The 12,796-nt window shown below is 58.3% G+C and overlaps 1 protein-coding gene across 1 annotated transcript in view; it reads right to left on the bottom strand.

The window, feature by feature from the left end:
• The window catches only part of RPTOR (regulatory associated protein of MTOR, complex 1), a 181,098-nt gene that overhangs the window by 14,608 nt on the left and 153,694 nt on the right, over positions 1-12,796 (bottom strand). Inside the window, exons 16-17 of the mRNA XM_008577068.1 lie at positions 7,481-7,605; positions 4,979-5,083 (exon numbers count right to left, since the gene is read on the bottom strand). Coding sequence (XP_008575290.1) covers positions 4,979-5,083; positions 7,481-7,605 — 230 coding nt within the window. The remainder of the gene's footprint in view (positions 1-4,978; positions 5,084-7,480; positions 7,606-12,796) is intronic.

Here is a 12,796-nt window from a genome sequence, read left to right as displayed (position 1 = left end):
TTTTTTTTTTTTTTTTTTTTTTTTTCTTTTTGTCTTTTTTCGTGCCCGGCAACGGATCGCAACCCTCAGTGTCGTGCCTGCACCGGACCGGGACCGGCAACGGGATCGCAACCCTCGGTGTTGCCCCTGCTCCTCGCTCAGCCAATGAGCGGCCGGTCCGTATGTGGGATCCGAACCCTCGGCGGGAGCGCCGCCGCGCTTCCCAAGCGGTGCACTGTAGCAGTGCGCCACCGGGCCGGCCCCTTGGACTTTTTAATATAAGAATTCTTTACAAAGTACTAAAACGTGAGTCCACAAGGTCTTAGGAACTTCCTGTTTTCAACGTCACAGGATGCGTCCTGTCATCACTTGTAATTCTGCCCGCACCAGCCCCTGCCAGGCCCACGGCAGTAGCTGTGATGTCACCTCCATGCCACAGAAGAGCAGTTAAGAGACAGACCAGGACAAGAAAAAGCTTCCTGGAAGGCTGGCCATGCTCTGCAACTTGGAGTCTGCAAATTATCAAAAACTGTAGTTGTTGCCTGGATTAGTGAGGCTCTGTCTATTTATAATTTACCTATATTATAAGCCAGCCTGAGAGAGAAAAAGGGCTCATTTTTATCTTTACGTGTTTTAAGTTTGTTAACTGCTTTTGACACTGCGTATCCAAGGGCAGGGGCGCTGTCAGTGTTTTGGTAACTATTAAATTTATACACAGATTTTTTGGATGGAAAAAAATCCTTCAAGAGACTGCACCAAATTCTGAAACAAAACATCCTCTTTTGAAACTTTGAGGAGTGAGACAAGTTTTATCCTGGAACAGCTTCCTTGCTCTGATGGAATTGTGACGTCCATCGGGCTGACTCCACTGCAGAGCCAGGCTGTCCTATTTGAACGAGGCTGTGCGGATGCTGTCGTGACAGCTCCATTCAACCTCAGCCTGGATGACTTTCCATGCCTAGAGTGCGGGTGACATGGAGAGAGGACAGAACAGTGGAGTCTCCTGGAGCGGAGCAAGGCCAGGAGCGTTGGCTGGGCAGGAGGGGTAGCCCTGACACCTTGACTCGAGACCTCGAGGGTGGCTCCTCTGAGCCCTTCCTCAAGGGTCCTTCTCAGAGCCTTACGCAGCTGCCCATGCACCTGACAATGTCCATTTGTGCCCCACCCATGTCTTAGTGTTGTGGGACTTGTGTGGGTGGTACTAGGAGGGGTGAATGGAGGGGGCCCTGGGCCTGGGTCACCCCAGGGAGGGGAGGGCGCTCACCTCCCTGCTGGCTGCGGTCAGGACAGATGGAGACCTTTCCAGCCAGACCCGTGAAGAGACATGGGTTATGGGTCTGATGCAAGAGCAAGTTGGTCAGCCAAAGCAAAATTAACCCAAACCACCCCCCCCCCCAAAAGGGGGAGAACGGCCTGAGAGAAAGGGACGGGGNCCCCCCCCCAAAAGGGTGAGAACGGCCTGAGAGAAAGGGACGGGGGAGCGGGGGAGGGCAGAGCCGCAGCACGCCACCAGGGAGGCCCCTCGTGCAGGGATGGGCTGCGGCCTGGCAGACATTTACTTGACAGATGCAAAATTAGTCATTGGTGTCTTTGGCCAACAAAAAAGTCTTTCTCTAGATGGGAAATCAGAAGGTGCTGTCTTAAAAAGACGGGGACTTCCAGCACCTGCTGAGAAGTTCCTGGGCCGGTGGAGGGAGGGCCTCAAGAAGGAGAGGGGGTGGTGGGCTGCACAGGCTGTGGGGCCAAACCCACCGGAGCTGCGCCCATGGCCATGGGATGGGGATGTGTGGGGGAGCTGGTGCAAGATGAGGAGCTGCACTGCCGGACTCCCCCACCTGCGCCAGCTCTCCCACGCGTCCTCTGCTGGACAGAGGCTCTGAGACCACACGCTCAAAGGCAGAATGGCAGCAGCCCCAGGTGTCAGCAAGGCTCAGGGGGCTGAGTGCCTGTCCCCATCCACAATGTGGCTCGAAGACAGGGTGGTGTCGGCACTGATTCCACTTCCAAACACGGAGGACACTGCTCAGGAAGAGTGTCTTGGCCCGGGACTGAGGGTACACACGGAGTGCGTGCATGCGTGAGCAGGAGGTAAAGGCGAGGCAGAGGGGCCATGCACGGTCCACGGGCTTGCAGAGGGGTGCTGGGGCTCCTGCAGGCAACCGTCTGCTCTGCAGCTGCGAGCACAGAACCAAACCTTCTACTCCAACACGCTGCCAAGACAGCAGCTTAGTGGGCAATGTCCAAGCCAGAGGGGTCACGGAGTGAAGGACCTCAGGGCGAGCTGCTTTCCAACAGAGCATGATGGGAGGAACACGTCCAGCCTTGCTCACTGTCCAGCTCAGGCCAAGGCCTCTGAAGGCTTGCACACAAATCTCCCCACCACCCTGAACCCCACGCATCCTGCAGCAGGAGGAGTGGTGGCCAGGCCTCACAGGGCCTCTCTTTGCAGAGTGTGCGGCGGCTCCCAGAGCATCTGATGACAGGTGAAGCTTCTTCCCACATGCAAACAACTTCGCAGCCGCCCTGAGGTCTGCGGGCTGGTGGAGGACACAGTAGAGAGAGCTTTACGCACCCATGGAGGTAGCTTAGAGTGGGGACGGGGCCGTCTCCCTGCTGGTGGAACTCAGAAGCTCGCCCTGCAGCGGTGGCCTGAGGGCAACGAGGATGGAAGCTGCTCTCAGTGTTTGTCCAGAATTCTGTTTTCCACTTGTTCCCTCCCTGCCATCACGGCCCAGAGCTCTGACTAATCACGTCAGAGGCCAGGACTGGCCCTGTGATGGGCAAAGATGAAGAGATGGGGTGCTGATGGGCCGAAAGGAACTAGGAAGTGGGTGCGGGGGCCGGAATTCAGATCAGACCTGCCCTCGGTTCCTGAGCCTAGATCTTAAAACACAGAAGCGCCGAGCAGAGGTCACAGCAACAAGGAAGCCTGTGGGCCTCCCCTGGAGCTGTCCTCCCGGTCCCCTCACTGCAGAGGGAAGCTGTGGAGGCTAGAGGTGTGAGTCGCAGGAGGGCGACCGGGCTCCTTCCAGGGAGCCCCTGGGTAGTTGGGCCAGGGTCCCGTGAACCCCAGGCCCTGCAGTACACAAGCCCACCCTATTGGGGCCTTCAGGATGAGCTGGCCTCCTGGGCCTCCCTCCCATTCCATCTTCCAGTCACCCAGAAAGAACAAGAAAACAACAGCCCCTCTGCTCGGCCTGCTGCCCCTGGCTGAAGGGCAGAGGGTAAAACCAAACGGGCCCCAACAGCAGCAGAAGGGGGTGCTAGGGTGCCCCAGCCTCGGCCTACCCTAACCTCGTCTTCTGGCCAAGACTGGGGGTGAGACCATTGCCACTGCCACCGGCCCCGACTTCCAGGAGACTGCTGAGAGCCCAGGGCAGGGGCGCAGGGCCCGCGTGAGGCGGTGGACACCTGCGGCTAAGTGCGGCTCTCTGTACCTGGGCGACGTCTGGGGCGCCCTCTGACGGGCCGGGGAGGCGAGTGAAGGGTGCCCGAGACCCCATGGGCGGTGTTGCTGCCCATCCGCTTGCCCGGCGCCCTGCCTTCCTGGCAAGACCACCGCGCACGTGCCCAGAACACCTGCGTTCCTCTCTCCCAACGGCCCCTCTCACCTTACAGATGCAAAGGGAAACAGCATCACACATGAGACTGTCTCCACCTCTCAAAACCATACGCAGGTGGGCTGACTGGAAATGCCAGAGTGTGTGGTGGGCTCCCCACCTGCCCCCCACCTGTGCCACAGGCCTAACTCTGCTTTTGACCAGGCCTGCTGTCCCTACTCAAGGAGCTGAGGAATCAGAACCCCGCGGTCACTGTCCTGAGAGTATAAACTTGAGGTTTCAAGTCACCCGGGACGTGTCCTAGCAAGACCTTGGGGTCTTCTGCAGCCACCTGGTCTTAGACCACCCGGCCCCAGCAGAGCTGCCATTAGTGGTTAGTGCTGAGGGGGTGGGAGGTGGGGCGTTCGTGGCACAGTGACACAGGCTTTTGCTCTAATATGGAAAATAGTAAGGCCCAGAAACAGAAGGTGCTGTACAGCAGCACAGGGACCAGCCCGGGGGACCAGCCTGGGGGACCAGCCCGGGGGCCCAGGCCATGTGAAAATGGCTGTGTTGTGGGGGTACGGATGATTTTTTTCCCCTCGAAAAAAATTTTAAAACATAGTTACATTTAAAAAAAACAGTACATACAGAAGAGTTCACCCTGGAGCTGCTGTGGTGGCAGCTGGGTAGCCACACCCCACATGAAGCCACCCCTGTGGACAGGCACTTGCATGGAAGGGGAGACAGAACCACACAGACCAGGGCTGGCCCCACACAGACAACAGGGCATGGAGAGGAAGGCAGCGTCCGATAGGATGAAGACCAGGATATGGAGTGCCAAACCCGGACAGCAGCTGGAGCGGAGACGCGGTCAGTTTAGTACCGGCCGGGCTGCAGGGTCCCGCCAAGAAGCAGCAACTCCCACAGGCACACACCTCGAGCCACTGAGGGCTCCTGGAAACCAGGCCCTGTGACCCCCTCCACTCCTGCCTGAGTCCTCCCAGGAGGACCCACAGGCGGCGCCTCATCCGCTGTGGCTGTGGGGTGGCCGGGACAGCATGCAGAGCCACGCTGCAGCACCAACCACCAGCCGGGAGGTCCAGCCGGGTGTGAGGCCTCTGCTGCTCACCTACAAGGCACAGCCACTGTGCACTGACCGCCAACAAGGAATTAAATTTGGGCATAAAGAGCAAAAGATTAGACCCTGCTGGTGACCACATTTTTCTAAGCAATGTGGCTTCAAGCCATGGACACGGCTGGGACACGTCCATCCAGGTGTTGACGCCAGCTCACGGCAGGCCCCGCATCCCGTAAGAGCTCTTGTGGCTGGAAGGGCAGCAGCCTGGCTCGTGGTTCTGGGGGATCTGAGAACAGAGCAGCCTGTGGAGGGATGGCCCCGGGAGGGCTCAGCAGCTCTGGGACCTCCTCTTCTCCCAGGGAGGAGCCGAGGGACCCACCTCGTGTGGTTGGCAGCATGTCCGAGAGCCCCTGCCAAGCAGTCACCATTTCTGGGTTCTTCTCCAAATCAGCAAAATTCTTCCAGACCCTGATGGCACCATCATCTGGGGGAGAAGAGGGGGAGGGCATGAACCCTGTGCCTGTGGGGCCTCCTGTGGCGAGCGGGACAATGCCCTGGGGGACGTGCTGCCAAGTCTGGGACTGCTGGGGCCCCATGCCTGGTGCTCAACTTGCAAGACGCGGCGCTGGTGCTCGGGATGCCCTCCCTCTACTTTGCCCTCAGATTCACATCTGGGTAAGCCAAGGGCAGGGCCACCAGCCAAGGGCGACGAGAAGCCCGTGAGTCCTCTGACACTGGCTGGCCCTAGCCCTGGCTGTGAGCTGGCACTTGGGCCTGGGCTGCCCTCCTTCCTCTAGCTCCGGGTGGGAGGAAGGTGTGGTTGGGCTCCAAGGGACAAGGACGTAGGTGGCCTTCCCCGCCTCCTCTCCTGCTAATTGTCTCATGCCAAGGAGGAAAAAAAAAAACTCAGTCTCACTAAAGACAAAATCTTTAGGCCCTTTCACATTCTCCCCACACTTCCTGTCCGAGTTCCACACGCAAATCAGCCTCAACTTGAAGGTGTAACCGGTCTGGGGGCTCCCGGACTAAATCAGCAGGGATGCTGCTTTCTGCTTCTTGAGGCTGAGCATGGGGCAGATGGGCAGGGAGGCTGGCCGTGTGTGACATGAGCGCATGTCCCTCCTGGACCCTCCCCGGCCTCGCCAGCCCCACGCATCCTCTCCGAGCCTTCTGCTGCTCCGGGCTCCTGCCGCCTGCCTCACAGTGCGGAGACCCTTGGGAGCAGCAGCGGGGCTCAGCCCCCGGCTGGCCCGCCTGCCGCCCTCTGAGCTCCAGCACACATGGGACGCTCCCTGCTCTGGAGGGGGCCTTTCTGGAGCTTCCACTGTGCAGCCCCCTCTGAAGGACCCCGGCCCCTCTCTCTGGTGCTCAGAGATGCTCCAACCTGTCCTAAACCGTCCCTTGCTGGTCCCTAATGCCTCCCTATGAATCTCCTCTTGGTCACATCCTGAGGCCCACAGTGGATGAGGACTGGTTTGGGCATCGGTCCTGAGTGGCACTGCTCAGAGGAACAGCTGCCAGGAGGGCATCTCCTTGTGGTCACGCATCACAGGGAGCCCAGGAGCCACCAGCACTGAAGGAGGAGGATGGCACGGTGTCAGTGACAATCAACCTGAGGACCTCAATGGTGCCCAGGACCAGGACAGGGACAGGCCAGGACCAGGACAAGGACCAGGACCAGGACCAGGACAAGTACTAGGACCAAGACAAAGACCAGAATCAGGACCAGGGTCAGGACAAGGACCAGAACGAGGCCAAGGAGAAGGACAAGGACCAGAACCAGGAACAGGATCAGGACGAGGACCAGAATCAGGACCAGAACCAGGACCAGGACAAAGAAGAATCAGGACCAGGACGAGGACCAGAACTGAGGCGTGGACAAGGAGAGGAAACACAGGGCGGGTGGGCTGGCACGTCTGCCTTTGCTTCTTTCTCTCTTACCTGGGACTGTCACCTCTGTACCCGCCTCCCCTCCCCCACCTCGTGGCTATCATCTCTAAAGGAAGGACAATTTGGCTGAGGCAATGGAATCACACTTTTACAGTGTAAAGGAAAATGACTGTCCACCTAGGGGAACAGCCCGGGAAACTACTGTTCTAAGTGAGAATGAAATTCAGACATTGTGGGCCGAGCCCGTGGCGCAGTCGGGAGAGTGCGGCACTGGGGGCGCAGCAGCGCTCTCGCCGCGGGTTCGGATCCTACATAGGGATGACCAGTGCGCTCACAGTGCTCACTGGCTGAGCGCGGTACGGCCGGTCTCAAAAAGGACAAAAAAAAAAAAAAAAATTTCAGACATCGCAGACCAAAAATTAAAAACCAAGGAAGCAAGCAAAACCCAAAACAAGCACCAGCGTGAGTTCCACTAGAATGAAGCGGCACTGCTAGGACAGGGCAGGCTGTCCCTCAGGGGGAGAACTTGACCTGGAAGGGAAGGGCAGGTGCCAGCGCCAGGGGGGCGCAGCGAGTGCAATGAGCTGGCTGTGCCTGCCGACACTGCCCTGGGGCCGGCCAGTGTTGCAGCCCAGGGCATTCCTCCTCATTCTCAGGGTGCCACTTGTGGCCCACGGGGTCTCCCATGAAGGTTAAGAGGACAGAGGCTGACGGTGGCTTTTCCTGGTCATGGAAGGGCCGGAGAAGCAAGACGAGAAGACACAGTCCCTGGACCCCAACTGACACACGGGTCATCCCTGCTTCCCGTCCTGTTGTGGAACCCTTTCCCTCATAATCCTCCACCTTTTGAGCAACATTGACCCTCGCAATGAGCAGTGCCCTCTGCGAGAGGTCAGACCGCACAGATGCGTCGCCTGGACCTCGGGGTCTCACGCCTCCCCCTCCTGCCGCCTCTGCACCGAGGCAGGTCCCAGCCTCGCAGCCCCCTCACCTGTGGCCGTCAGCAGCAGTGAGCAGTCCTGGCCGTTCAGATATTCCATGGCAGTGACCCTGGTGTACCGCGGGTTTCCGTTATGGAAATAATCCAGCTTCTCTCCTTTCTCCCAGTCCCAAAAACTTAAGGGAATAAGAGAGAAAGAAGAATCATCATTCAGGGATGCACACCCAACCGCAGCGAGACGCCACCTCACACCCACTAGGACGCGCCTGCCAAAAACCAGAAAAGAAGTGTTGGCGAGGATGTGGGGAAGCTGGAGCCTTGTGCACCGCTGGTGGGAACGTGAAACGGTGCGGCCGCTGCGGGAGACGCTGCGGTGTGTCCTCAAAGAATTAAACACAGGATCACCCCGTGATCCAGCAATCCCACTTCTGGGTACAGACCCAAAAGAATTGAAAGCAGAGTGTCAAAGGGATATGTGTACATCCACGTTCACAGTAGCATATTCACGACAGCCAGAAGGTGGGAGTGACCCACGTGTCCATCGACAGATGAACAGATGAGCAAAACGGGGCTCACCACACAGTGGGAACTTTTTATTTCGGCAGACTGGCCGGTACAGAGATCTGAACCCTTGACCTTGGCGTTACCAACACCATGCTCTAACCAGCTGACTGGCCGGCCTGGAATATTGTTCTGCCTTATGAAGGAAGGACATTCTGACACGTGCTACAGCATGGATGGACCTTGAAGACACTATGCTGAGTGAAATATGCCAGACACAAAGGACAAATACCGGAGATTCCACTCAGGTGCATTTCCTAGAGGAGTCACATCCACAGAGACAGGAAGGAGAAGGTGCTTGGCAGGGGCTGGGGGGTGAAGAGCTGGTGTTTCATGGGGCAGAGCTTCAGTTTGTGAAGATGACAAAGTTCTGGAGGTGGATGGTGGTGACGGCTGCACAACAGCATGTATGTGCTTAATGCCACTGCCCTGTGCACTTACAAATGGTGGACATGGTAAATTTTATGTTGTGTGTTTTTTTTTTTTTNGCGCACGTGCCCAGAACACCTGCGTTCCTCTCTCCCAACGGCCCCTCTCACCTTACAGATGCAAAGGGAAACAGCATCACACATGAGACTGTCTCCACCAATCAAAACCATACGCAGGTGGGCTGACTGGAAATGCCAGAGTGTGTGGTGGGCGCCCCACCTGCCCCCCACCTGTGCCACAGGCCTAACTCTGCTTTTGACCAGGCCTGCTGTCCCTACTCAAGGAGCTGAGGAATCAGAACCCCGCGGTCACTGTCCTGAGAGTATAAACTTGAGGTTTCAAGTCACCCGGGACGTGTCCTAGCAAGACCTTGGGGTCTTCTGCAGCCACCTGGTCTTAGACCACCCGGCCCCAGCAGAGCTGCCATTAGTGGTTAGTGCTGAGGGGGTGGGAGGTGGGGCGTTCGTGGCACAGTGACACAGGCTTTTGCTCTAATATGGAAAATAGTAAGGCCCAGAAACAGAAGGTGCTGTACAGCAGCACAGGGACCAGCCCGGGGGACCAGCCTGGGGGACCAGCCCGGGGGCCCAGGCCATGTGAAAATGGCTGTGTTGTGGGGGTACGGATGATTTTTTTCCCCTCGAAAAAAATTTTAAAACATAGTTACATTTAAAAAAAACAGTACATACAGAAGAGTTCACCCTGGAGCTGCTGTGGTGGCAGCTGGGTAGCCACACCCCACATGAAGCCACCCCTGTGGACAGGCACTTGCATGGAAGGGGAGACAGAACCACACAGACCAGGGCTGGCCCCACACAGACAACAGGGCATGGAGAGGAAGGCAGCGTCCGATAGGATGAAGACCAGGATATGGAGTGCCAAACCCGGACAGCAGCTGGAGCGGAGACGCGGTCAGTTTAGTACCGGCCGGGCTGCAGGGTCCCGCCAAGAAGCAGCAACTCCCACAGGCACACACCTCGAGCCACTGAGGGCTCCTGGAAACCAGGCCCTGTGACCCCCTCCACTCCTGCCTGAGTCCTCCCAGGAGGACCCACAGGCGGCGCCTCATCCGCTGTGGCTGTGGGGTGGCCGGGACAGCATGCAGAGCCACGCTGCAGCACCAACCACCAGCCGGGAGGGCCAGCCGGGTGTGAGGCCTCTGCTGCTCACCTACAAGGCACAGCCACTGTGCACTGACCGCCAACAAGGAATTAAATTTGGGCATAAAGAGCAAAAGATTAGACCCTGCTGGTGACCACATTTTTCTAAGCAATGTGGCTTCAAGCCATGGACACGGCTGGGACACGTCCATCCAGGTGTTGACGCCAGCTCACGGCAGGCCCCGCATCCCGTAAGAGCTCTTGTGGCTGGAAGGGCAGCAGCCTGGCTCGTGGTTCTGGGGGATCTGAGAACAGAGCAGCCTGTGGAGGGATGGCCCCGGGAGGGCTCAGCAGCTCTGGGACCTCCTCTTCTCCCAGGGAGGAGCCGAGGGACCCACCTCGTGTGGTTGGCAGCATGTCCGAGAGCCCCTGCCAAGCAGTCACCATTTCTGGGTTCTTCTCCAAATCAGCAAAATTCTTCCAGACCCTGATGGCACCATCATCTGGGGGAGAAGAGGGGGAGGGCATGAACCCTGTGCCTGTGGGGCCTCCTGTGGCGAGCGGGACAATGCCCTGGGGGACGTGCTGCCAAGTCTGGGACTGCTGGGGCCCCATGCCTGGTGCTCAACTTGCAAGACGCGGCGCTGGTGCTCGGGATGCCCTCCCTCTACTTTGCCCTCAGATTCACATCTGGGTAAGCCAAGGGCAGGGCCACCAGCCAAGGGCGACGAGAAGCCCGTGAGTCCTCTGACACTGGCTGGCCCTAGCCCTGGCTGTGAGCTGGCACTTGGGCCTGGGCTGCCCTCCTTCCTCTAGCTCCGGGTGGGAGGAAGGTGTGGTTGGGGAATGTTCAATATCGAACTCACATACAATCCCGTATTTCATTCGTGTGTTCCACAAGCAGGAAATTGTGCATCAGGCATTAAGGACATAGAGCGTCAAAGGAATTCCCAAGCTAGTGGCCATCACTAGGGTCATTCTGATACATCTGGATAATTGCTATGGTTTGAGACAGCTGGGAACGTCAAGGGATAAAGCCGCTGCTCCTTAAGTTCTCCTGCCCAGGTGACTTGTTGCCAGGATGATGTGGAATTCTCCACCTCCGACCCAACCCCCACCCACCCACACCAGCCTCACTCTCCTGCCTCAGCACCTCCTGCCTCCACCAAGCTCCCCACGTCCTCTCTCCATACCAGCTGGGTTAATTTTCTGGGGCTGCTGTAACAAATGGCCATAGATGGGGTGGCTCAAAACAGAAGAAATATGTCCTCTCCCAATACTGGAGGCCAGACGTCTGAAATCAAGGTGTCCACAGGACTGTGCTCCCTCCAGAGGCTCTAGCAGAGGACCCTCCCCTGCCTCTTCCAGCTTCTGGTAGCCTGAGGTGTTCCTGGGCTTGTTGCCACATCACTCCAGTCTCTGCTTCCATCTCCACGCAGCCTCCTCCCCTGTGTGTCTGTCTCTTCTAAAAGCACCTGTCATTGGATTAGGGACCACCAGGTAATCCAGCATGGGCTCATCTCCACACCCACCCCTTTTGCCAAATGAGGTCACATTCATAGAGTCTGGGGATTAGGACATGGGACATAGACATATCTTTTAGGGGACTGCCATTCAGCCCACAACACCAGCAGCCAGAGTGAGCTTCCTAAAATGCAAGGTCACCCTGTCCACAGGCCAACCTCGGGTCTTACCACCTTGCCACTCGTGGCAGGGGCCTTGGGCAGCTCTCACAAAGGTTATGGTCTTCCAGCTCTGTGTCTTTGCACATCTGCCTGGTGAAGGAATTCCTGCCCCACATGCTTCTCCCCAGCTTGCTCTTGGCCGTAAGTGCATAGGTGTGCATGTGTGTGTGCATGTGGACAGGGGCTCAGGGCTCCCAGCCGCCTGTGCTGCTAACACCTGTTAGCTGTCTGTGCCCAGGCTGTGAGCAGCCCCCCGTCCACCCACCCAGCCTGAGGCTGAAAGCTGGGCAATCAGCATGCCCACCTCCCCTCAGTCCAGTGGGTCAAGGCCGGGTCCTGAGATCCACCAGACAGTGCCCTGGGCCAAGCCAGCTGCTGCTAGATCCGGTAGGTTCGAGTCCATGCCCCCTAAAGGGGCTATGAGCCTTAGGGATCAGGCTGCTGCCTCCCAGCTTCCCACCCCACCTCCCCCACATGTCCACACACACTGTACATGGCCCCTGTGCACGCACACACAGGAGCATCATGCATTCCCCCCATATACACGCGCACGCACGCGCAGACACACTCCAAATCATCTCGCGCTTCCCTCTGGCCCCCAGCTCGGTGGCCCACCCATCCCCTCCACACCACACTATTTTCCAGTTAAACAACACAGCTTGAACCTCTCCTTCTCCGCTGGGCCTTTTGTGGTGTGAAGAGTCTGGGCTCAGCAAGTGATAGGTGCCTGTGAATGTGGGTCGAGGGAGTGACTCAATGGACACATTAATCTTTAAAGCCCTGGGCCACGAGGCTCTCTCCTGGCATGCAGCCTCAGCGTGGTGGTTGATAAATGAATAATTCACTAGCCACCAACTGGAGCCAGCAAACCTCTAGGCAGTGCCTCCTCTCCCGCTGGCAAGCCTGTCACCACTGTCCCAAGTGTGGCATTCCCCCCTCATGCTCCTGGCGCCCTCGTCCCCTGCTCAGCGAGTGAGCACCTTGAGGGCCGAGGCCTGAGTCCCAGCAGCACAGACGGCGGGGCGGCCACTCATGCTCAGAAGAGTGACGGTGTAACTTTGGCCAAGGCCTCCTCGCGCCGCCTCACCACGCACCCACCACGCACTGCTACCGAGGGACGGTCGCTCGAGCCGAGCTCACAGGCGACACAGGGAAAGAGGGAAGAGGCATCTGGGGGCGCAGAGGAAAGTCTGTGCACAAGCAGGGCCGCACGAGACCTGGGTGAGCTTCAAAAGGTGCCCAGCCCTGCCCTAGCTTCCTTCCCATCCTCGCTGAAGTCCATCATCTCCCCTTCTTTCCCACCTCTCCCCCTCTCCTCTGGCAACTTCTGGAAGCCGCTCGAGCCTTCTCTCTCTCACCACCGGCCAGCCCAGCAGCCTCCGTCTCCGTTCGCCGTCCACGCTGCCCGCAGCCCACCCGCCCTTCTCGAAGCCACCTCTCTGAGGCTGCTGTGGCCCCTCCTTGCAGCTGACTGCAGAGTCTGATGTTGGCCTGCTGGTAGCCTTGAAGCCTCTCCCTCTTCCCTTCATGCCACCTCTGGGGGAGCAGATAAGAAAGCCTGGCCCTGGCCTGCCCCCAACTGTGAGACCGCC

This window comes from Galeopterus variegatus, unplaced genomic scaffold, assembly GCF_000696425.1.
Source record: "Galeopterus variegatus unplaced genomic scaffold, G_variegatus-3.0.2 Scaffold1445, whole genome shotgun sequence".
Classification (NCBI taxonomy): domain Eukaryota; kingdom Metazoa; phylum Chordata; class Mammalia; order Dermoptera; family Cynocephalidae; genus Galeopterus; species Galeopterus variegatus.
The sequence above is the reverse complement of the archived record's forward strand: the minus strand, read 5'-3'. Positions and strand labels throughout refer to the sequence as shown.